The sequence below is a fragment of the Nycticebus coucang genome, chromosome 6 (genome assembly GCF_027406575.1).
Source record: "Nycticebus coucang isolate mNycCou1 chromosome 6, mNycCou1.pri, whole genome shotgun sequence".
Lineage (NCBI taxonomy): Eukaryota > Metazoa > Chordata > Mammalia > Primates > Lorisidae > Nycticebus > Nycticebus coucang.
Genome location: NC_069785.1, coordinates 88,644,748 through 88,668,022, shown reverse-complemented (window position 1 = coordinate 88,668,022; position 23,275 = coordinate 88,644,748). Strand labels below are relative to the sequence as shown.

At 39.1% G+C, this 23,275-nt stretch overlaps 1 protein-coding gene across 1 annotated transcript; it reads right to left on the bottom strand.

The window, feature by feature from the left end:
• Window positions 1-1,823: 1,823 nt before the first annotated feature.
• Window positions 1,824-2,259, bottom strand: LOC128588778 (heterogeneous nuclear ribonucleoprotein F-like). Its single transcript, XM_053595589.1, has one exon. The coding sequence runs from the start codon at window positions 2,257-2,259 to the stop codon at window positions 1,867-1,869; it is 393 nt and encodes a 130-aa protein (XP_053451564.1). The 3' UTR covers window positions 1,824-1,866.
• Window positions 2,260-23,275: the final 21,016 nt, after the last annotated feature.

The window sequence follows — 23,275 nt, the reverse complement described above, 5'->3', positions numbered from 1 at the left end:
AGCGAGCACCCTTACTCTCCTGCCGAGCTGCAGCAGCAGAATTAGGACTGGCAGAGCGACACGGGTGGCAAGATTTCACTCTGACATGAAGTAGGAGTGACCGGAGGAGAGGGTGGGTGTGATGGAGAACAGTCTCTGGGGAGTCATTTTTATGAGTTTGTGCAAATAGTAGAAAATGTGCCCAGAGAAAGGAAAGGTATGTTTGGTCCTATTGAAGCAGACTTAGGGGAAAGATCCACTTCTAATGAAAGTTTGTGAAATATCTCAAATTAGGGTCACAGACTGCAGCTAGAGAAGTTCTCTCCTCCAACTTTGGTAGAGAAGTTGCCTCTAACGTCCTGTGAGACACAGCACCCTTCCTCTGGGGTCAGCTTCCTCAGCTTCCTCAGCGATTCTCTGCATTGCCTGCCTGTCCTCTCCATTCTCACTCTAAGATTCCTCAAAAGCCAAAGGAATGTGCATTTCCCACCATTCACCCAGCTCTTCACTCCCAGTTTAATTTCTGTGGGGCGAGGATTTTAATGATGCTAAGAGAGAAAAACGGAGAGGGAAGAAAACAGCAATCAAACTGGGTACAGAGAAAAGATCACCCAAACGTGAGTAGTCAGAAAAAAATGTCCTCTGTGGGCATTATGTGACCTTTCCTCAATGATAAGAAGAAAATCAACCTACAATGAAAGAAACAGAGAAATGAGATAGTTTACCTAAAACCGTATCATCTCTCTCTCTCTCCGTCTCTCTCTTTCTATGTGTGTGTGTATATATATAGATATTGTGTGTGTATATGTGATGTATGTATGTCTCTGTGTGTACATATGTGTGTATATATAATATATACATATATATGTATTATACATATATAATACATATACATATATGTATTATGTAGACATATATGTAAAATTTTTCTTGTAATATATGCACGTGTGTATTATATATTATATTGTATTATAATACATAATATATACTATATAATATGTGTATTATATTATGTATACATATGTATGTTACATATACATACACATATATGTATATATAATACATACACAAACATACATACATCAAGAAAAATTTTAGAAAAAAGCTCATAACTTAAAAAAAATTGTATTATTAAATGATCCCATAAGAAAGAAATATAAAGGATTCAGATGAAATTGAAGGTGGCAGAAGTAAGGAAAGGATTTTAAAAGGCAAATACATGATGGAGATGACACTGGAAAGACCACAGATCACAATTAACATTTAGAAGTCCTTTCCCTGTAATGTGGAGACTCCAAAAGACAAAGGAAGGCGCAGGGAACAGGGCAGGTACGGGCTTGCAAATCACAGGAGTCAACATGTTCTTAATGGATAGTCATAAGTCACATACACATAAAATAAAATAACCAAGTGCTAAAAATGGAGCAGAAATGTTATTCAAAGATATAATGCAAACAAAGGAACTCAATGTATAGAGTTTAAAGAATTACTATATACAGAGCATTGTTCTTAAAAATTAACTAACATTGATAAATAAATTAGTGAAATTATTCAATCTTAGAGTTTAAGAAAATGTCTCCATATACTCAAATACCAAATATATATTATGGTTTATTTAAATAGAAAAACAAGTCAGGTAGGTTTCAGACATTATACTTAGCAAATTTAAATATTCCACAAAATATGGGAGTAACGACTACAGAACTTTAAGACTGAATCTTCCTTACTCGTCCATGTTGAAGTTCAAGTGCAAAGAGTTTTATACTGAGATTTTGGAATACTGCCCATTTAGGCTTCTTAAAAATTTTACACAGTTGTAACTGCTCTTCATTGCTTGTTGGCTGCCTGTGAAAATTTGATTGAAAAAACTTAAATGTTCCTACAAAACTAGTCATACCCACCCATGATTTTCTGCCCACTGTAGCCAGCCCCGTAGCAGCCACTCACTGACTGGCTCTCCAGCCCATTATAAGTGGCCTGGGCTGCTGACACCCCCATGCCTTGCATCACCTGGCTGCTGCATGCCCCATTGCTGGCCCCTGTTGTTGAATTCAAGAAGAGCTTTATGTATCTGTGCTGCACGTTAGCCCTGTCTTTCCACATTGCTGCCACAGCCTCTTCCTGAGTGGCAAACTCTACATCTGCTTCGCTGGTCACTCTTCCATCTGGGCCAATCTCAATATGCACTCTCACGGGGTTGAGTGAAGAGAAGAAATTGTAAATGTCATTCTTGGTCACTTTGTATGGCAGCCCCCTCATGTGGACGCTGTGGGGACCCATTTTGCACCATGAGTTTGTGAAATCTGGATTAAAAAAATTACCTCTTCAGTGTTTTCTCATGCAAACTTTTCTTCTAGCATGTGATATTGAGTAAACTAAAACTGTTTTCAGCTTTTCCCAATTAACATTTTGGTAGTATACTTTACAGCAATGTTATCTGAGTTTAAGAAGTTTAAGTATGTTAAATATGGACTTTTTGCCACCACATCACAGTGAACACACTGGGCAGATGTGCTTTTTTGGAAAACTCAAAGGTGCTAGCTCCCTGATTCAAAAAGAAATATTTCTCATGTTCATTGTAGTTTATTTTCATTTAAAATCTTTTAGGTTAATTTTAAGCTTTTTAAGAGTTAGTTTTAAGAATTGAGACACAATACTAATACTGTAGGAATTGGTGAGGTCTTGGCTTAAAACTTTCTTTGTACTGTGATTTCCTTTTGGGTGTATTTTGCTAAGTGAAACTTGTTAAATTTTTTTGTTAACTACATTTTTTTCTTAAAATAAAGATTTTTCCACAATGAAAAAAAAAAAATTTACACAGTGATGTGTCCCAGCCAATACAGAAATGAGAAGTGGGATGGAAATGGCTCCACAGTGAAGGTGTTGGTGATAAATCTGCTTGTTTCTTCTTTCAAAGGGCATAGTCTTATCCCTGCTTGATGACTGATTTGACTGTGAAGCAAAATGGGTTTAAAAAAGAATTTTGAAGCAGAAGAATTTTGTTATGTGGGACCTCAGTGTTCAGCTCTTCCCTTTCCTCTTTATTTTCTGAATGGAGACACTGGATGAAGTCAAAGCACTCCACGCCACAGACTGCATGGCTCAAATTTGAGGATGCCAAACGTCTGTTCACCAGGAGCACCGCTTGCTAACAAGTTCTGGTTACATATGGGAATGCCCCTTTCTCTGCACCTTTTTTCTGCACAAGTAGCAGGGTTTTCTATAGCTATAAAACCCTGGGAATCTCTTCTTTTTCTCTTTCTCACTTTTTCTTGGCTTCCTCTTTCTTTTAATGTTCTATTTTCTTCCTTTACTATTCATGATGTCTTCTCCTATTAAAATGTCTGTGCTAAAAGATTCATGTTAGGGAAGATAAAGTAAAATGACTGACATTTGTGTGTGACTTTCAGAATCTGTGTCATTAAAAAAATTAAGACCTGCCTATTATAACTTAGTGTTTTAAAAAATTTAAAGAACTCAAATTTGTAGAAGCAGAGGATTACATCAATGTGTAAAAAGTTTAGACACCAATAAAAATGTGAAATTAATGCACAAAATTTAACAGTAGTTTTACCAGGTAAAAGAACAACAAATGAGCATTTTATACAGACAGTCCTTGCTTTCACAGTTCAATATGCATACATCTAAATCACCATCTATTAATTAATAAAATGAATCATCAACAAACACAATTCCAACAATACATCAAAAAGATAATAAGTTGTTATACCTTTTATCACCATGTAATGTCTTTCTTTATCCTTGCAAATATTCCTTGTTCTAAAGTTTATCCAATCTGATATTAATATAACTACTCTAGTTTCTTTTGATTAGAATTTTCACACTATATATTTTTTCTTTCCTTTCCTTTTAACATATCTTGAACTTCATATAGTATTTAAAGTGGATTTTTTCTAGATAACATATAATTGAATCTTGCTTTTTTGCCCTATGTGATAATCTTTGCCTTTTAGTGTATGAATTTATATTCAATAAAAACTTGAAATGAAAAAAAAAAGAGGGAATAAGCTATTATAAAGTGAGATTTATCCCAGGAATGCAAGAATGGTTCAACATATGCAAATCATTAAATGTCGTGCATCACATCAATAGAATAAAAGACACAGACTATATGATAATCTCAATTGATGCAGAAAGAGCATTTGATAAAATTCAACATACCTTCACAGTAAAAACTCTCGATAAATTGGGTATAGAAGAAAAATCCCTCAATACAACAAAGGCCACATGGGATAAAGCCAGACATCATTTATTTAAGAACTGGATCAAGACAAGAATGACCATTCTCACTGATCTTATTCAGCATAGTACTGGAAGTTCAAGCAGAGCAATTTGGCAAGAGAAACAGAGAGCTTTCAAGTTGAATAGGAGGAAACTATATTGTTCCTGTTTGCAGACAGGACGATCTCATATATTAAAAACATAAACTCACCAAAAAATTCTTAGATCTGATAAACAAATTCAATAAAGTTGCAAAATACAAAATCAACATACAAAAATTAACATTTCTAGTAGCTAATTCTATAGTAAGCTAGCTGAAAGACATCAAGAAGGCAAATAGATTTGTAATAGCTATAAAAAATAAACTAAAGCCCCCAGGAATAAATTTAACCAAGGAGGTAAAACACTTCTATGAGAAAAACTATGAAACACTGATAAAATTAACTGAAGAGGATAAAAACAAATGGAAAAACATCCCATGCTCAAGGATGAAGAGAAATAATATTGTTAAAATGACCTTACTACCCAGAGCAATCAACAGATCCAATGCTATCAAAATTATATGACATCCTTCACAAAAACAGAAAAAGAAACACTTCCAAAATTTGCATGGAACCCCAGAAGACAAATAATAGACAAATAAATCCTGAGCCAGAAGATCAAGCTGGAGGCATCACACTACCAGACTTCAAAACATACTACAAAGCTGTAGTAATCAAAATGGCACAACATAAAAACAGACACATGGACCAATGAAACATAATGGAGAACACAGAAATTGATCCACACACATACAGACAACTGATTTTGGATGAAAATTCTGAGAACACTCATTGGAAAAACACAGTCTGTTCAATCAGGGGTGCTGGGAAAACTGGATATCCAAGTGTGGAAGCAAGAAACTACACCCCTACCTCTCTCCCTATAGAAAAAAATCAACTCAGAACAGATAAATGATCTAAATATAAGACCTGAAACTAAAAGTACTGAAAGAAAAAATAGGAGAAAAGCTTCAGGACATTGGTCTTGAGACCATGCTTCTAAGTGAATTTTTGCAAGAATGGAAAAAACAAATGCCACATGTACACACTATTAAACTGGAACTAATGGAGTGATGCCTGTGTGCACATTTCATAGAAAAACTCAATGGAAAGCCAGGAGGTCGGAGAAGTCGGGAGGGAGGGAAGAATTCATATCTAAAGGGGAAAATGCACTTATGTTAACTTTGACTCAAACTGTAAAATCCATGTACCAAAACATTTGTGTCCCTGTAATATTCTGCAATAAAAAAAGACCTCAAAAGCACATACAACAAGAGCCAAAACAAACAAGTGGGACTGTTTCAGTCTACAAAGGAAACAATCAACAGAATGAAAAGACAACCTTTGGAAGGGGATAATGCATTTGCAAACTATCAGACAGAAGATTAATATCTAAACTTTATAAAAAACACAGTAACAGCAAATTTCAATAGCAAAAAGCAAAGAATCCAATTAAAGTGGGCAAATGATCTGAACAAACATTTCTGAAAACAAGATATACGAATGACCAACAAACGTGAAGAAATGCTCAGCATCACTAATAATTAGGAAAATGCAAATAAAAAACACCAAGAGGTATCATCTCATCCCGGCTGGGATAGGATGGTTATTATCAAAAGACAAAAACAAAATGCTGTAAGGATGTAGAGAGAAAGAAACTTTTATACATTGTTGATGAGAATGTAAACTAGTATTGCCACTATGGAGAACAGAATGGGGTTACTCAAAAACTACAAGTAGAAATACCATACTATCCATCACTGGGCATTAACCCAAAGGACAGGAAGCCAATATATCAAAGATCCACCTGCCTCCCCGTGCTTATTGTAGCACTATTCACAATAGTGAATAGCCAGATATGGAATCAATCTAGATGTGTGTATATATAGTTGTGTGTGTGTGTATATAATAACATATAAAATGCTATTTATCCATTACAAAGAAAAAAAATCCTATCTTTCACAGCAACACAATTGGAACTAGAGGACATTATGTTATGTGTAACAAGCTAGGAACAAAAAGTTTAACACCCCATTTCTTATTCATACATGACAGCTAAAAAAATTGATCTAAAAGAAGTGAAAAGTAGAACAGAGGATACTAGAGGCTGGGAAGGGTAGGGAGAGATTTGTTAAAGATACAAAACTATAGCTAGATAAGAAGAGTAAATTCTACTGTTCTATACCATTGTGGGGTAACTACAGATAACAATCATATCTGACACAGTTTCAAATAACTAGGAGGAGGAACTGAATGCACTCAACACAAAGTGAATTTAAAACATCACTCTGTACCCCATAGATATGTGTAATCATTGTAGGCAAATTAAAAAATAAATCTTAAAGTGAATAAAAAATTTAAAGTTCAATTACTATAGTACATTAATTCAAGTGCATGAAATATAAATTTCACTGCTGCTCTTCTGCCCACAAATGACTTTGTGAGTAACAGATGCGCATCCTGATCAATGACCAATCACACCAGCGTTTTGCAGTCTACTGGTTACTGGTCACTGCACCGGTTATCCAGTTCATGCCCAGAGACCAAAGCATAGGGTTGTCCTAGCTGCTGTCTTCCAAAGTGATCAATCCAGGAGCCAGTCTTTAAAAATTGGGAACTGAAGGAGGGGGTTGGCTAGCAAACATGAAACTGCAGCAAAGAAACAAGAAGTGATAATGCTGGAAGTCGAATTCATGTAGAAAACAAGTGGAGCCAAGAAGAAATAGCTGAATATGGGAATGACCCTGCTGTCAATTGAGACCTGGGCTTGGCAGCCAGAGGAATTTAGTGAAGGTAGTGAGGAAAATGGTTGTGACAAAAAATAAGGAAGGTGTGCAGGAGGAGGTGACCCTGGCAAACTCATGAACCTTAAAGGAATTCTTGGAGAAATGTTAGGATATTGGAAGTGCAAAGGATAAAATGTTGGAAGTAGATCTACATTTGAAAGGATTATGATGATTCATCAAGGCCCAGCAAAGGCACCCACCCCATACCCTGCTACATGGGAGGGGATGAGTTCAAACTACACATGACACATTTTACACAGAGGAAGAAAACTTCCATTCCCAACATTTCTTGTGTTTTAAATTACAATGCTTCTTGTGTTTCTTGTACTAAACATTTGACTTGCTATTTTTGTTTCTTTCCTTATACTTTTATAGTTGTGAATAAGAGAAATTTTATTATTAAGTCATGAAATAATCACAATTTTTCTTATTAGTAAGATTACTTTTTGTAGAGACAGAGTCTCACTTAATGGCCTTCGGTAGAGTGTTGTGGCATCACAGCTCACAGCAACCTCCAACTCCTGGGCTTAGGTGATTCTCTTGCTTCAGCCTCCGGAGTAGCTGGGACTACAGGCTCCTGCCACAACGCCCAGCTATTTTTTTGTTGTTGTTGCAGTTCGGCCTGGGCTGGGCTTAAACCCACCACCTTCCGTATATGGGGCCTCCGCCTTACTGACTGAGCCACAGGCACCTCCCAAGATTACTTTTTATTTAAAGGTCATTTTTAAGTTTTCTTTTTGTTCTCCAAAGACAAGCCTATCCTTATTTTCCAATATGTGATTTTCAATCATATATTTAATATATTATTTCACAAGGAGATTATAATTAAAGAGAATAACTAAAGTGTATATCAAAATTTTAATAACTACATTTCAAATTTGGGCATGCAAGGACCATCGTTTTGATGCTAGTGGGTAGGTTGAGTTAGGAATATATTCCGCATACATTTCTTTTGTCCTAAGCCTATTGTGTTTTGCAAAAATTACATTTTCTACTTCTGGGGTTTAAAATATCACTATCTATATGATTAAAAAGAAAAATTGATGTGCCCTAAACATTACTAAATTCCTCATCACTCGCAGCAAATGTACCTTCCAAATTTTCCCTCCTTGGCGCCTCACCGCCAAGAAACGCAGGTTCAGTGAAACCCCCAACACCCAACACCAAGCAAAATGAGCACAATTAATTCGCCCAGGGACTCCAGTTTTCACTTTGATTTGTAAAACATGAGTATAAAAAAAACATGATTTTAAATTGTAGAAAAAAATGATTCTTTTGTCTCCTTGCTGGATCTCTCTATCGACTGAAAGCAAACGTCATTTTATGATAAAGAAAACGTGTTTGGAAGATCCTACTGAGGACCCTGTAAGCCCCCCAGCCGAGGAGCTGAGATGTGGACGGAGCCCTGTTGTAGAGAGGGGTAAGACCCCTCAGGCTCCCTCCCCATGGGCGCCTCCATGCCCGGCCGCACGCCCCGCGCCTCACCACGCCCCTTTGCAGCAGATTTGTCTCCTGGACAGCAGCCTGAGGGGACAGTTGTGGATGGTGCCTTTCTTCTGACCCCGGCTTCCCAGGGTAGCAGTGGTTGCCAGCGGCGTCTACTTCTCGCAAGATCAAAGGCGCCCGTCTTCAGTCTGATTCCAGCCTCGACCGCGTGCTCAGCGCACCGGGATGGAACCACGACCCACAGGGGTTCTCCGCTCGCTTGGACACCCGGGGTAGTTCCAGGGACTCCCTTTACGCCTCTGTGCGATTACCTTAACAATTCCTTCTATTTCCTGCCAAACCACTCAATAACAAAGAGGCAAAAAGAGAACTATGAGAATTTAAACAGGAAAGCTACTAATCTGTTTTTTTTTTTTAATTAAATCATAGCTGTGTACATTAATGCGATCATGGGGCACCATACACTGGTTTTATAGACCATTTGACATATTTTCATCACACTGGTTAACATAGCCTTCCTGGCATTTTCTTAGTTATTGTGTTAAGACAATTATATTCTACATTTACTAAGTTTCACATGTACCCTTGTAAGATGCACCACAGGTGTAATCCCACCAATCACCCTCCCTCTGCCCATCCTCCCCCCTCCCTCCACTCCCTCTCCCCGTTCCCCCCATTCTTAGGTTATAACTGGGTTATAGCTTTCATGTGAAAGCCATAAATTAGTTTCATAGTAGGGCTGAGTACATTGGATACTTTTTCTTCCATTCTTGAGATACTTTACTAAGAAGAATATGTTCCAGCTCCATCCATGTAAACATGAAAGAGGTAAAGTCTCCATCTTTCTTTAAGGCTGTATAATATTCCATGGTGTACATATACCACAATTTATTAATCCATTCGTGGATTGATGGGCCCTTGTACTAATCTGTTTTGTATAGCTTCGTAAATATATACAGGCAAATTCTTGCAGGAGTCAAACACTGCGGTTCGCGAAGCTGAACTCCATCCGGCACCTGCAGGCGTTTGCTTTCCTCCCTCCTCCTCTCCGGCTTTAAGACCACAGATTGCTCTGACAGGGGTAGAGGGAATCAGGAGAACTCCTGGAGAACACACGTTTCTTGAAAATATTGTGCTCTTTGGCCGTCTCCTGGTTCTCCTGTAGATTCAGGGACGTGCCCAGGCCACCCCTCAGGGACGGTGGGCAGCTGCTGTTCATAGCAGGCAGAGGCGCCAGGTGCCCAGGTGAGCCTGCAGCTGCCCTCCACAGCTTACTGCCGCCAGTGCAAACAATTCTTCACACCCATAATGAAAGTTTGTCAACCATCCAAGAGGAAAATCAATTACTAAATACTTTTTCGCCACGCAGGAGATAAATGTGGTGTCTAATGCAAGTGCCTTATGACCAAGTTGCTACAGCCAGCTCTTGGCTGGGAACACAAACAGGGAAATTTTTTGTCTTTTGTGAAGTACATTGGGTACTTTTTCTTCCATTCTTGAGACACTTTACTAAGAAGAATATGTTCCAGCTCCATCCATGTAAACATGAAAGAGGTAAAGTCTCCATCTTTTTTTAAGACTGCATAATATTCCATGGTATACATATACCACAATTTATTAATCCATTCGTGGATCGATAGGCATTTGGGCTTTTTCCATGACTTAGCAATTATGAATAGGGCTGCAATAAATATTCTAATACAAATATCTTTATTATGATGTGATTTTTGGTCTTCTGGCTATATGCCCAGTAGAGGGATTACAGGATTGAATGGCAGATCTATTTTTAGATCTCTAAGTGTTCTCCATATCTCTTTCCAAGAGGAATGTATTAATTAGCAATCCCACCAGCAGTGCAAAAGTGTTCCCTTTTCTCCACATCCATGCCAACATCTCTGGTCTTGGGATTTTGTGATGTAGGCTAGTCTACTGGAGTTAGATGATATCTCAAAGTAGTTTTGATTTGCATTTCTCTGATGATTAAAGATGATGAGCATTTTTTCATATGTCTGGAGGCCGTGGGCCTGTCTTCTTCAGAGAAGTTTCTCTTCAAGTCCTTTGCCCAGCCTGCGATGGGATCCCTTGTTCTTTTCTTGCTAATGCATTTGAGTTCTCTGTGGATTCTGGTTATTAAACCTTTGTCGGAGACAACCTGCAAATATCTTGTCCCATTCTGAGGGCTGTTTGCTTGCTTTACTTACTGTGTTCTTGGCTGTGCAGAAGCTTTTTAGTTTGATCAAGTCCAAAAGGTGTATTTTTGAAGCAGCTTCAATTGCCCAGGGGGTCCTTCTCATGAAAAACTCGCCCGACCCAATTTCTTCAAGGGTTTTCCCTGCACTCTCTTCTAGTATTTTTAGTTTCATGTCTTCGGTTTAAATCTTTAATCCAGTGAGAGTCTATCTTGGTTAATGGTGAGAGGTGTGGGTCCAGTTTCAGTCTTCTACAGGTTGCCAGCCAGTTCACCCAGCAACATTTGTTAAATAGGGAATCTTTTCCCCACTGAATGTTTTTAATTGGCTTGTCAAATATTAAATAATGGTAATTAGCTGGATTCATCTCTTGGTTCTCTATTCTGTTCCAGATGTCTACTTCTCTGTTTTTGTGCCAGTACCATGCTATTTTGATCACTATTGATTTGTAGTATAGTCTGAGGTCTGGTAGTGTGATTCCTCCTGCTTTGTTTTTATTTTTGAGTAATGTCTTGGCTATTCAAGGTTTTTTCTGATTCCATATAAAACGAAGTATTGTTTTTTCAAGATCTTTAAAGTATGACAGTGGAGCTTTAATAGAGATTGCGTTGAAATTATATATTGCTTTGGGTACTATGGACATTTTAACAATGTTGATTCTTCCCAACCATGAGCATGGTATATTTTTCCATTTGTTAACATTCTCAGCTATCTCTTTTCTTAGAGTTTCATAGTTCTCTTTATATAGATCTTTCACGTCCTTTGTTAGATAAACTCCCAAGTATTTCATCTTCTTTGGCACTACTGTGAATGGGATAGAGTCCTTAATTGTTTTTTCAACTTGACTATTTTTGGTATATATAACGGCTACTGATTTATGAATGATGATTTTGTAACCTGAGACGCTGCTGTATTCCTTGATCACTTCTAAGAGTTTTGTAGTAGAGTCCCTAGTATTTTCCAGATATACAATCATATCATCTGTGAAGAGCAAAAGTTTGTTCTCTTCTGACCCTATGTGGATACCTTTGACTGCCTTTTCTTCCCTAATTGCGGTGGCTAAAACTTCCATTACAATGTTAAAGAGCAATGGAGACAATGGGCAGCCTTGTCTGGTTCCAGATCTGAGTGGAAATGATTCCAATTTAACTCCATTCAATATGATATTGGCTGTGGGTTTGCTGTCGATGGCCTCTATCAGTTTAAGAAATGTCCCTTCTAGGGTGGCACCTGTGGCTCAAAGGAGTAGGGCGCCAGCCCCATATGCTGGAGGTGGTGGGTTCAAACCCAGCCCAGGCCAAAAACTGCAAGAAAAAAAAAAAAAAGAAATTTCCCTTCTATACCAATTTTCTTAAGTGTTCTGATCATGAACGGATTTTGGATGTTATCAAAAGCTTTTTCTGCATCAATTGAGAGAATCATATGGTCTTTGTTTTTTAATTTGTTTATGTGCTGAATTACATTATAGATTTACGTATACTGAACCAGCCTTGAGACCCTGGGATAAAACCGACTTGGTCATGATGTATGATTTGTTTGATATGTTGCTGGATTCTGTTTGTTAGAATTTTATTGAATATTTTTGCATCTATATTCATTAGTGATATTGGTCTATAATTTTCTTTTCTTGTTGGGTCTTCTCCTGGTTTAGGGATCAGGGTGATTTTTGCTTCATAGAACATGTTGGGTAGTCTTCCTTCTTTTTCTACCGTTTGGAACAGATTGAGTAATATAGGTACTAATTCCTCTTTAAAGGTTTGATAGAATTCTGACGTAAAACCATCTGGTCCCGGGCTTTTCTTTTTGGGGAGATTTTGCATGGTTGATGTTTTTTCCAAACTTGATATGGGCCTGTTCAACATTTCCACTTGATTTTGGTTAAGTCTTGGAAGGTGACGTGCTTCCAAGTAATGGTCAATTTCCTTCAGATTTCCGTATTTCTGAGTGTAAAGATTCTTGTAATATTCATTACGGATTTTTTTGATTTCTTAGGAGTCTGTTGTTATTTCGTCTTTGTTATTTCTGATTGATGAGATTAGAGATTTTACTCTTTTTTTCCTGATTAGGTTGGCCAAAGGTTTATCTATTTTGTTGACCTTTTCAAAAAACCAGCTTTTTGATTTATTGACCTGTTGTATTATTCTTTTGTTTTCAATTTCATTTAGTTCTGCTCTGATTTTGGTTATTTCTTTTCTTCTACTGGATTTGGGGTTGGAGTGTTCTTCCATTTCCAGTCTCTTGAGATGTCCCATTAAGTTACTAACTTTCTCTCTTTCCATTCTGAGGAAGGCGTGCAGTGCTGTAAATTTCCCTCTTTGAACTGCTTTGCGGTGTCCCAGAGGTTCTGATAGTTTGTGTCTTCATTGTCCTTTTGTTCCGGAAATTTGGCAATTTCCTTCTTGATCTCATCTCTGACCCAGCTATCATTCAGCATACGGTTATTTAACTTCCATGTTTTTGTATGAGTATGCAGATTCCTGTTGTTACTCATCTCAAGTTTTATTCCATGATGGTTCGAAAAGATGCATGGAATAATTTCTATTCCTTTAAATTTACTTGTGAGATTAGACTTGTGACCTAAGATGTGATCAATTTTGGAGTAAGTTCCGTGGGCTGATGAGAAGTATGTGTATTCAGTTTTGTTGGGATGAAATGTTCTGTAGATCTGTCTGCTAAATGTAAATGCTGGATGGTTAGATTTAAATCTAGAATTTCTTTTTTTTTTTTTTTATTGTTGGGGATTCATTGAGGGTACAATAAGCCAGGTTACTTCATGAAGAAGACTGCCATGGCAATTGCAACAACAACAAAAATAAACAAATGGGACTTCATTAAACTGAAAAGCTTCTGTACAGCTAAGGAGACAATAACCAAAGCAAATCTAGAATTTCTTTACTCACCTTTTTGTTGGAGGATCAATTCATCACTGCCAAAGGAGTGTTAAAATCTCCGACTATTATAGAGTTGGAGGAAATCAAGTTGTTCATGTCTGTTAGAGTTTCTCTTATAAATTGAGGTGCATTCTGGTTGGGTGCATACATATTCATAATTGAAATCTCATCATATTGAGTCTTACCCTTAACAAATATGAAGTGACCATTTTTGTACTTCCTTACTTTTGTTGGTTTAAAGCCTATTGTATCCGCAAATAAAATTGCAACACCTGCTTTTTTCTGGTTACCATTTGCCTGAAATATGGATGACCATCCTTTCACCCTGAGTCTGTATTTGTCTTTTAAGTTAAGATGTGACTCTTGTATGCAACAAATGTCTGGCCTGAGTTTTTGTATCCAGTCAGCTAACCTATGTCTCTTTAGAGGGCAGGTTAAGCCATTCACATTAACGGAGAGTATTGATAAGTTTGGTGAAATTTGGGGTATTGAGTTTTTCGAAAGTCCAGTGGGCATTTTTAATCCTTTTGCCATTGTGGAAGTTGGAGTTTGATCAGAAGTTTCTGAATGAGTTTACTTTTGTAGTAGACAATTGGGTTGGTTATTATGGAGGATAGGTCTGAGACTATCCTGAAGAGCTGGTTTGGTTATGGCAAATTTCTTTAGCATATGAATGTCATTAAAGTACTTAATTTCTCCATCATAAATGAAACTCAGTTTAGCTGGGTACAAGATGCAGTGTTGAAAGTTATTTTGCTTGAGGAGATTAAACGTTGATGAACACCCTCTTCTGGCTTGAAAAGTTTCAGCAGAGAGATCTGCAGTCATTCTAATGTTCTTCCCTTTGAAGGTAATAGTTTTCTTTCATCTGGCTGCTTTGAGAATTTTCTCCTCCATATTAACTTTAGTGAAGTTAATTATGATATGCCTGGGGGATGTCTTATTGGGGTTGATTCGTGCTGGGGTTCTGAAGCTATCTGCTATCTGAATTTTAGATTCTCTAGGTATGTCTGGAAAATTCTCTTTCATAATTTCATGCAGAAGAGCCTCTGCGCCCAGTGAGGCCACTTCATCTGTTTCACGAATTCCTATGAGTCGGATATTTGCCTTCTTGGAGTTATCCCAGAGCTCTCTGAGAGAGTGATCCATTTTTGCTCTCCATTTCTCTTCCTCTTTGAGAGTTGGGGAGTGTTCAAAGGCTTTATCTTTGATGTCGGAGATCCTTTCTTCTGTTTGTCCATTCTGTTGCTAAGGTATTCTACTGTATTTTTCATATCTTTGAGGGCTGCAAATTCTTGCTTCAGTGTGTCTAAGTCTTTGCTGATTTTGTCTTTAAATTTGTTAAATTCTTGAGAGTTGAATTTCTCCTCGAATTCCTAATTCCACTTTGTTAATCTTGTCTGCAATCCAAATTCTGAATTTGATTTCTGACATCTCAGCCAGTTGTTTATGAATGGGATCTTCAATTGCATCTGCCATATCTTTCCTTGGGGGGATTGATCTATTCTGGTTATTCATGTTACCAGAGTTTTTCCACTGATTCCGCCCCATGGTTGTTTCACTCCCTCTTATTTTTTCCCCTGGGGCTTTGTTGAGGGCCTGTATAGTGTTGTGGCCTGAGAAACTGGGGCCCTGTCTGGTGTGGTGGGGCTAAGTGGTTCTGTCTTGTTTTCAGCTGGTTTCTGTTCCACCCTAATGAAACAGATACTTTGGATTGAAGTCTCAGCTGTGGAGAAATATCAGCAATTAAGTCACCCCGCCCCCCCACCGGCAAACAATTGGAAAAGAAAAATCAAACCTTCCTACCACCGTGCACCCAGGGCACCACCTGATTTGTCCTCAGGCGATTGGTTCAGTTCAAAAACTCCAAATCGGTTGTCTCAGTCTGCACCTGTCTCAGGTGAGAGAGTTTAAGAGGTCTCTGGGAACTGGATCACAGAGGTCTGGTGACTACTCTGGTGTGGCTTGCTCCAGTTCTGCGTGGAGTCAGGAGGAGCCACCCAACCAATAGATCAGTCTGGGAAGGTTGCTTCCTCCTTCCCCACCTTGCACCACTGTCACACCCAGTCACTGATAGCCCTGCAGTTGGCTGACCCAGTTGCCTGTAGTGAATCGGTACTCCAGGAGTTTGTACCTGCCTGAATCACAAAGAAGTCTGCCAGGCCGCTAGGCTCTGCCTCTCTCCAGCAGGAGGAGGTGAGGCCTGACAACCTCGGGTGCTTGATGAAGGTTGAGGGGTTTTCACTCAGGTCCAGTCTCGCCCCTGATTAATGTTACTGACAGAACAGAACAGAACAACTCTGCGTTCCCCTGCAGAAGAGAAGCTGAATTGAGTTCCAAATCAGCTTGTCTTTGCTCTTGTATTGTCTATAGGCTGATGATCCCCTGAGGGCCAGGTGCATCTTAGGTTTAGTAAAGTGGACCTCTGGGTCAGCCCCGCCCTGGGAGTTTCCCTGGTTTGCAAGTTGGAGTTGCCTCAGGCAAACTCAAAGTCTCTGGTTGCCCAAGGAGACTGGGGGTGTGGCTTCAGAATATTTGGTAGTGAATCGTATTGCCAGTAAAAGAGGGCTGCTGCCTTATGGCTCAGGCAACCGTTGCTCCGGTGTAGCTCCCCTCTGGCCAACCGTCCTCTCTCCGCTCCCGTACCTCAGAGTCTACACCGACTGGCTGCAGCCCAGCACTGTCTACACCCCTCGAGCAATCGCCCAAGAGTATGGACCCCTTGGGGACAGGCCTCCAGACCTTGGAGCAAGAGCAGAGGGGAGCGCAGGGAGTGCTTGAAGCCTGGGGTTGCGGGCAGAGAACACACACAGCTTTACACAGTTTTATGCCTGGCCGTATTGTCACCAAAAGACAGCTCTCACACTGTGCCTCAGGGAACTGCCATTCCGGTGCAGTCCCCTCTCCGCTGACTGACCGAGACTGGCCTCCAGACCCTAGTGTGAGCGAAGGGGAGGGCTGGGAGCTCAGAATTCCAGGTAAAGACTATATACAGTTTATATAGTTTTATGCCTGACAGGAGGACACCATGGCACCCTAGTAGGGGAGGTAGGTCCAGTTTGTAGGTCCAGTTTTTAGAGGGTCTCTCCCATGGAGTGTAGTGGGGAACTCTGCCTGGTTGTTTGTGGGGCACTCTGAGCCGTTCTCATGGGGTAGGGGACTCCTGTCCACTTGGTGATGGATTTTGTACCTTTTGTTTGTATCCTTGTGGTCGCAGCTCGCCTCGGTGGGGTTGATGTGCATTCTACAACCTTCCGTCTTAGTGCAGCTCAAATCCACCAGGTTACTTGCTGAATTTTTGTCCTTTAACTCTCCTTCTGGACGGGAGTCTCTGTGGAAAGCTGTCTTCGGTCAGCCATCTCGTCTCCTCCTTTTTTTTTTTTTGAGGTTTTTATTTGAAGCTACATGATTAATGTAGCTTCTCGATAGAGTGCTGTGGAGTCACAGCTCACAGTACCCTCAAACTCTTGGGCTCCAGTGATTCTCTTGCCTCAGCCTCCCAAGTAGCTGGGACTACAGGTGACCACCACAACGCCCAGCTATTTTGTTGTTGTTGTTGTTTTTGCAGTTGTCATTGCTGTTTAGGTGGCTCAGGCTGAGTTCGAACCCTCCAGCCTTGGTGCTTGTGGCCGGCGCCATAACCACTGTGCTATGGGTGCCAAGCCGATTTCAAAGTTCTTACTTGGTATTGCTTGTAGGCCTTTTGGCTAAGATCAAGTGTTGTATCGAAGTTCTTACTTGTAAAAAAAAGAAAAAATTTCGCACTTGGTCATCTTTCTACTGACTTGTCCAAAGTATTCTTTGTTCAACAGAAAACCTCAGTTTAAATATAATCAAATTAATTTACTTTTTTCTTTTGGTTAAGCTTGTACTTCTGAAGTTTTTTTTTTTAATTTTATTTTTACATATACATGTGTTTATTAGGTTTCCATTTTTTTGCCTTCACAAAATTAAAGAGGCTTAAAATTTAACAACAATAACAATTTTTAAGATAAGGACTAGAAACAAAAACCTCGTAAAGAATGAACGAGCATAAATACATTCAGAAAAGAAATCAGAGAGTTGCTGCATTGAAATATTAAACAATAACAATAATGATAATGCAAAGAAAGTAACATTCACATTGTCAAATAAGAGTACGTCTATTATAGAATGCTTTGACTCTGAGATTCAGTATGGAGTCATCAGTGAACTTATTATTTTTTTTAAATCTCAAATAATAGACAAATAATATTTAAAAATAAAAGTAAAAGATAATTTCAAAAAACAGATCATGCCAAATCTTAGAGACAATAGAAAAAGAAGAAATACTTCAAAATCATTCTACTTAATCTGAGTACACCTGATATTAAAATTGGAGAGACTATACCCTGTTTTCCCGAAAATAAGACATCCTCAAAAAATAAGACCTACTTACAGGAAAGATAAGACGTCCCCTGAAAATAAGACCTAGCACATCTTTGGGAGCACACCTTAAAATAAGACACTGTTTTAAGGAAACAGGGTATTATTATAAAGGTGAGATTACAAACATATTCCACTTATAAATGAGGATGTAATATCCTAACCAACATATTAACAAGTCGAATTAAAAATTAATGTTTAAGTAATGTACTTTGGTCAAAATTAAATCCAATTCATGTGAGAATTAGTCACTATTTTCTTTTCTTATCTTTTTTTTTTTTTTCTTCTTTTCCTTTTCCTCACTCACTACCTCCTGCTCTGTCTGGTCTCCCCTTCCCCCACGCCACATCATGTCATTAATTGTCATTAATTGTCCTCATATCAAAATTGAATACATAGGATTCATACTTCTCCACTCCTGTGATGCTTCACTAAGAATAATGTGTTCCACCTCCATCCAGGTTAGTACAAATGCTGCAAAGTCTCCATTTTTTTATGGCTGAATAATATTTCTTGGTATACATATACCACAGCTTACCAATCCATTCCTGGCTTGAAGGCATTTAGATTGTTTCCACATTTTAGCAATTGTAAATTGGGCTGTGATAAACAGTCTAGTACAAGTGTCTTTATAATAAAAGTTCTTTTTTTTCCTGGATAGATGCCCAGTAATGGGATTGCAGGATCAAACAGGAGGTCTAGGTTGAGTTCTTTGAGGTTTCTCCATACTTCCTTGTACTTCTGAAGTTTTTTTTTTGTTGTTGTTTGTTTGTTTTGCAGTTTTTGGCCAGGGCTGGGTTTGAACCCTCCGCCTCTGGTATATGGGGGTGGAGCCCTACTCCTTTGAGCCACAGGCGCCACCCCACTTCTGAAGTTTTGTGTAAGTAATTTTTCCCCACCCTTAAGTGGCAAAGATGTTTTTCCATATTTTATTAATTTATAGTTGTAACTTTCATATTTATTCTAAACTGTAATCTGGAATCCGTCTTCTTTTGTTGTGTTATATAAGGATAGCAAGTCTTCCTTTAGTGTCTATTAAGTTCCCATGTGAACATTCCTTCTGTTCCTTTTCGTCTATGTTTGTTCTTGAACTAAACCAAAGGTATAATACTGTAGTGGCTTTGAACTGTGTTGGATTAGCTATGCTGGAATTGTGTTTTCTGTAATTATCCTTTCTTATGGTTCTCAGTTTTGACATTTGGAGTGATATTCGAAAGGTGGTGAGTGAAGGGCCGGCCATTTATGTATTTCTGCATGTATGTAGGTATGTAGGCATGCATTTCTCTAAATGCTCTGAGGATTGGTGAAAAGTGCCAGGTACAGTGACATCTTGCACACATTATCACTGATGTGCCAACTTTTTTTTTTTTTTTTGGAGACAGAGTCTCACTATTTTGCCCTCAGTAGAGTGCTGTGGCAGCACAGCTCATAGCAACCTCTAACTCTGGGGCTTAAGCGATTCTTTTGCCTCAGCCTCCCAGTAGCTGGGAATACAGGCGCCCACCACAATGCCTGGCCATTTTTTTTGTTGCAGTTGTCATTGTTGTTTAAGTGGCCCGGGGGGCTGGGGGGGCTCGAACCTGCCAGCCTCAGGGCATGTGGCTGGCGCCGTAACCACTGTGTTACAGGTGCTGAGCCTGATCTGTCAACTTTTATTGTTGGGTCAACTCAGACATTCAGCTCCTGTCAAATCTCCTCCAGTTTCTCCGCCTTCTGCCCAAGTGTGTGGGCAAGTCCCACCTTCTGCTGGTCACCCCTAGCAGTGAGGGCGGAAATGGTGAGAAACAGGTATTGGTACTACATTGTCCCATGGGTCCTAGTTTGTCTTCACTGGTCCCAGATCGGCCAACCACTCTCTCAGCCACATTTAGCTTTCTTCCTGTTTGCTGGTCTGTCTGACCTCCAGGTAGAAATACTTTAAGTTCAACACTAGATGCAGATGCAGCCTCTTAAATAGACTCTTCTTCCAGCTCCCATAATGGCAAAAGATCTAACACTGTAGTAAGTCCACTATTCTACACCTCTACCAGAGGTTCTGCTTTTCAATTCCTCATCCTTATACACACCATCCTGCTCCTTATTACTATTGTTTATGTGTCAATATCCAAGGAATCATTCTATTTTTTTAAACCACATTAGTTATATAAGTTTTACAGCATAAATTTCCTCACAAAATTCAGCTGGGATTTTAACTAATTGCATTCAATCTATTGATCAACTTATGGAAAATTCAATGTTTAAAATATAAAGTTTGAGAGCATAAAATCTTTTTATGTATTAAAATAATATCAGGGCAGTGCCTGTGGCTCAGTGGGTAGGTGCTGGCATAATATACCGAGGGTGGTGGGTTCGAACCTGGCCCCAGCCAAAGTGCAACAAAAAGATAGCCGGGCATTGTGGCAGGCTCCTATAATCCCAGCTACTAGGGAGGCTGAGGCAAGAGAATCGCCTAAGCCCAGGAGTTGGAGGTTGCTGTGAACTGTGACGCCACGACACTCTACCAAAGTGAGACTCGGTCTCCAATAATAATAATATCTATGCCCTCAATTAATATTTAAAAATTTCCCCACAGATGTTTTGTGTGCTCTTGGTCAATTGGTTAATGTTAGCAAAGTATATTAAGAGGTCTTAACTTAAGACCTTTGTTTTTGTTTCAAAAATGAATGACATCATTTAAAAAATGTTTGTGTTTGGTTATTGAGACTAAAGGCAACCAAGTTTCAGTATAGACTTATGTCTGTCACTCTTACCTAAATTCCTCATTAATTCCGATAGTTTGTTGATTCTCTATGTGCGTTTGTGCGTAGATGATCACATTATCTACAGAAATGACAGGTTTTTTTCTCCTTTGGAAATCCTACATCTCTTACCTTACATTTGTTGTTCTTTATATACCTGCCCAGTACAATGTTAAACCGTAATGGTGCATATAAAGCATGCTGTCACCATTAAGGTTTAACATTGTACTGGGCAGGTATATTAGGTACATCTGGGTACTTGTGTACTAGAGGTATTGCGAGAGCTCCAGAAGTTGGTGTGACTAAAGTACAGCACATAAGGTGACGGTCACTGCTACCGTGCAGCGTTAACCATGCACTATGCTTTTTCAAGCCTTGCATCTTTGAACACACCATGCTTTCTTTCTGCCTAGAGTTTCTTTCCACTTTTCTTGCTTTGGCTGATATGAATCACCTTCAAGACTCAGCTCAGGGGTTATTTCTTTCAGGAAGTTTGCTGGCATGTTCTTCTTCTGGTGCACGTGCCTCTATCTCGGCTCCTGGTCTTCCCTGTTAGACTGTAAACTGCATATTACTGATCTTTGTACTCCTGGTGTTAAGTCTACTGCTCAAATCATAGTAGTTACTATTTAATATTTTTTGGACACATTTGAATTGAACTGAACCAATAAAGGAATCATGATTGCTACAAACCATGGGTAAATTACCCAGTTTATCTAGGAAGCATGATCTGGGAGAGCAGTGCCCACGTTGGGCAGGTTGAAAAAGAAAATGGTAACATAAATTGCCCACCAGTTATGAAATTGCTACATAAACAATGGCACGTTCCTACTATAGAATACTCTACAATAGTAAAAAAAAAAAAAAAAAAAAAAAAAAGAAGAAGAAAGAAAGGGCTCTGTATGTACAGAAACAATGACAAAAGTCTATAAAATATATTGACTTTTTTTAAAAAGAACATTACAACAAAGGTAACCCAACATGTAAGAAAACCCTATATTTAGAATGAAAATTTCTTGGAACTCACCTAAAGTGGAATAAGGGATTGCTGCTTGCCCTCCTCGGGATAAGGGTAGCCCTTTAGAAACAGGTTCACATGAAGCCCGTAGGAAATTGTTTATCAGAGACTCTTCCTAACACCCTGAGGCAGGTACTCTGTTGCCCCTTCTCCCACAGATAAGGAAGGGTAAAATTGATGGTGGGGATGTAACAGAGAATCACTTGGGGACAAAAAGGGTAAAAATGTTTTTGTTTCTTCAAAACACACTTACCCTTTTTCTTTTTTAGAACCAAAACCAGCATCCCTGCCTTGGGCCAGTAGTCAGGAGGGGCAGGTGAATGTTCTTTGTGCCACAGAAGGTAGCTCAAGGGAATCATCTGGGTGGAGGTCACAAGATTGTTTTAGCCAAAGATAAGATGAATCCCGGCAGAGGATACAAGGTTGTTTTAGCCCAAAATGGGATTATGGGATTAATCAGTATCTTTAAAACTGGGCTTCTGTTCAGAGAAGGGGACACAGGTTTTTTTGTTTTTTTTTTGCCATGGGACACAGGTATTTTTTTAGACAGAAGTCTGCCAGCTTCCCCATTTGCTGGCAAATTAATAAACTTCTCTTTCTATCTCCTCAAAAACAAATAAATAAATAAAAAGAACGTTGAGATTGAGGGTAATATTTATATAAAATGAGTACTATTACATATGTACTTACATGTCTGTGCATGTGTATCTATGTGTGTGGTGTGTATCTGTGTGTACAGTGTGTATCTGTGTGTGTGTGTGTGTGTTTGTGTGGGAGACTCTGATGTTTGCATATTGATTGGCCGTTCTATCTTCTCTCTTATAGTAATAAGTCTGATCCCAGGGCATGAATTAAGGTTGATTTAAAACATGGCGGCAATCCCATTTCTCTTTGACTGGGATAGGTCTAAGGTCTGCCACCAAGTTCTGTTCTGCTGAGTGTTTTAGCAAAACATTGTCCCTTAGATAAGTGAAAGGTCTGCAATGAGAAAGTCCCTTTTTGCCCGTTCTGACTTCCATCCTGCTTAGGTATTGACAGTAGCTGCTGGGTGAGGATTTTGTGCTAGGAGTTCTTCAACCACATTATGACCACAATGGAAAATTTGGTTGACACGCTGAAGATAGTCTACCAAAAAGGTGGGAAAAGCCTGGGCCGTTGATTACACCACGAGTTTCCAAAGCTGCTAGGGATCATGTACTTCTAGACTGCTGAGAATGAACTTCCCTAATGGGTAAGTCATCATTGATTGAGTTTTCTGTCATTTATAACTAAAATTATCCTATTTGATACAGTGGCAGTGTAGTTCACAGCAATACTACCTGAGCATTCTCCTTGATGTTCTTTTTCCTTTAAAAAAAAAATTACTTATTTTTAAGAATGGAGACTAGTGATGTTGCCCAGGCTGACCTCAAATTCCAGGGCTGAAAGGATTCTCCTCCAGCGTAGCTGGAACCACCATCACACTCGACTCCCCTTTACATCCTTAATTATAAAATACATGCTACAGGGCGGCGCCTGTGGCTCAGTGAGTAGAGCGCCGG

Excerpts from the sequence above, each read along its gene's own strand:
- LOC128588778 (XM_053595589.1), bottom strand. The coding sequence starts at position 2,259 with ATGGGTCCCCACAGCGTCCACATGAGGGGGCTGCCATACAAAGTGACC.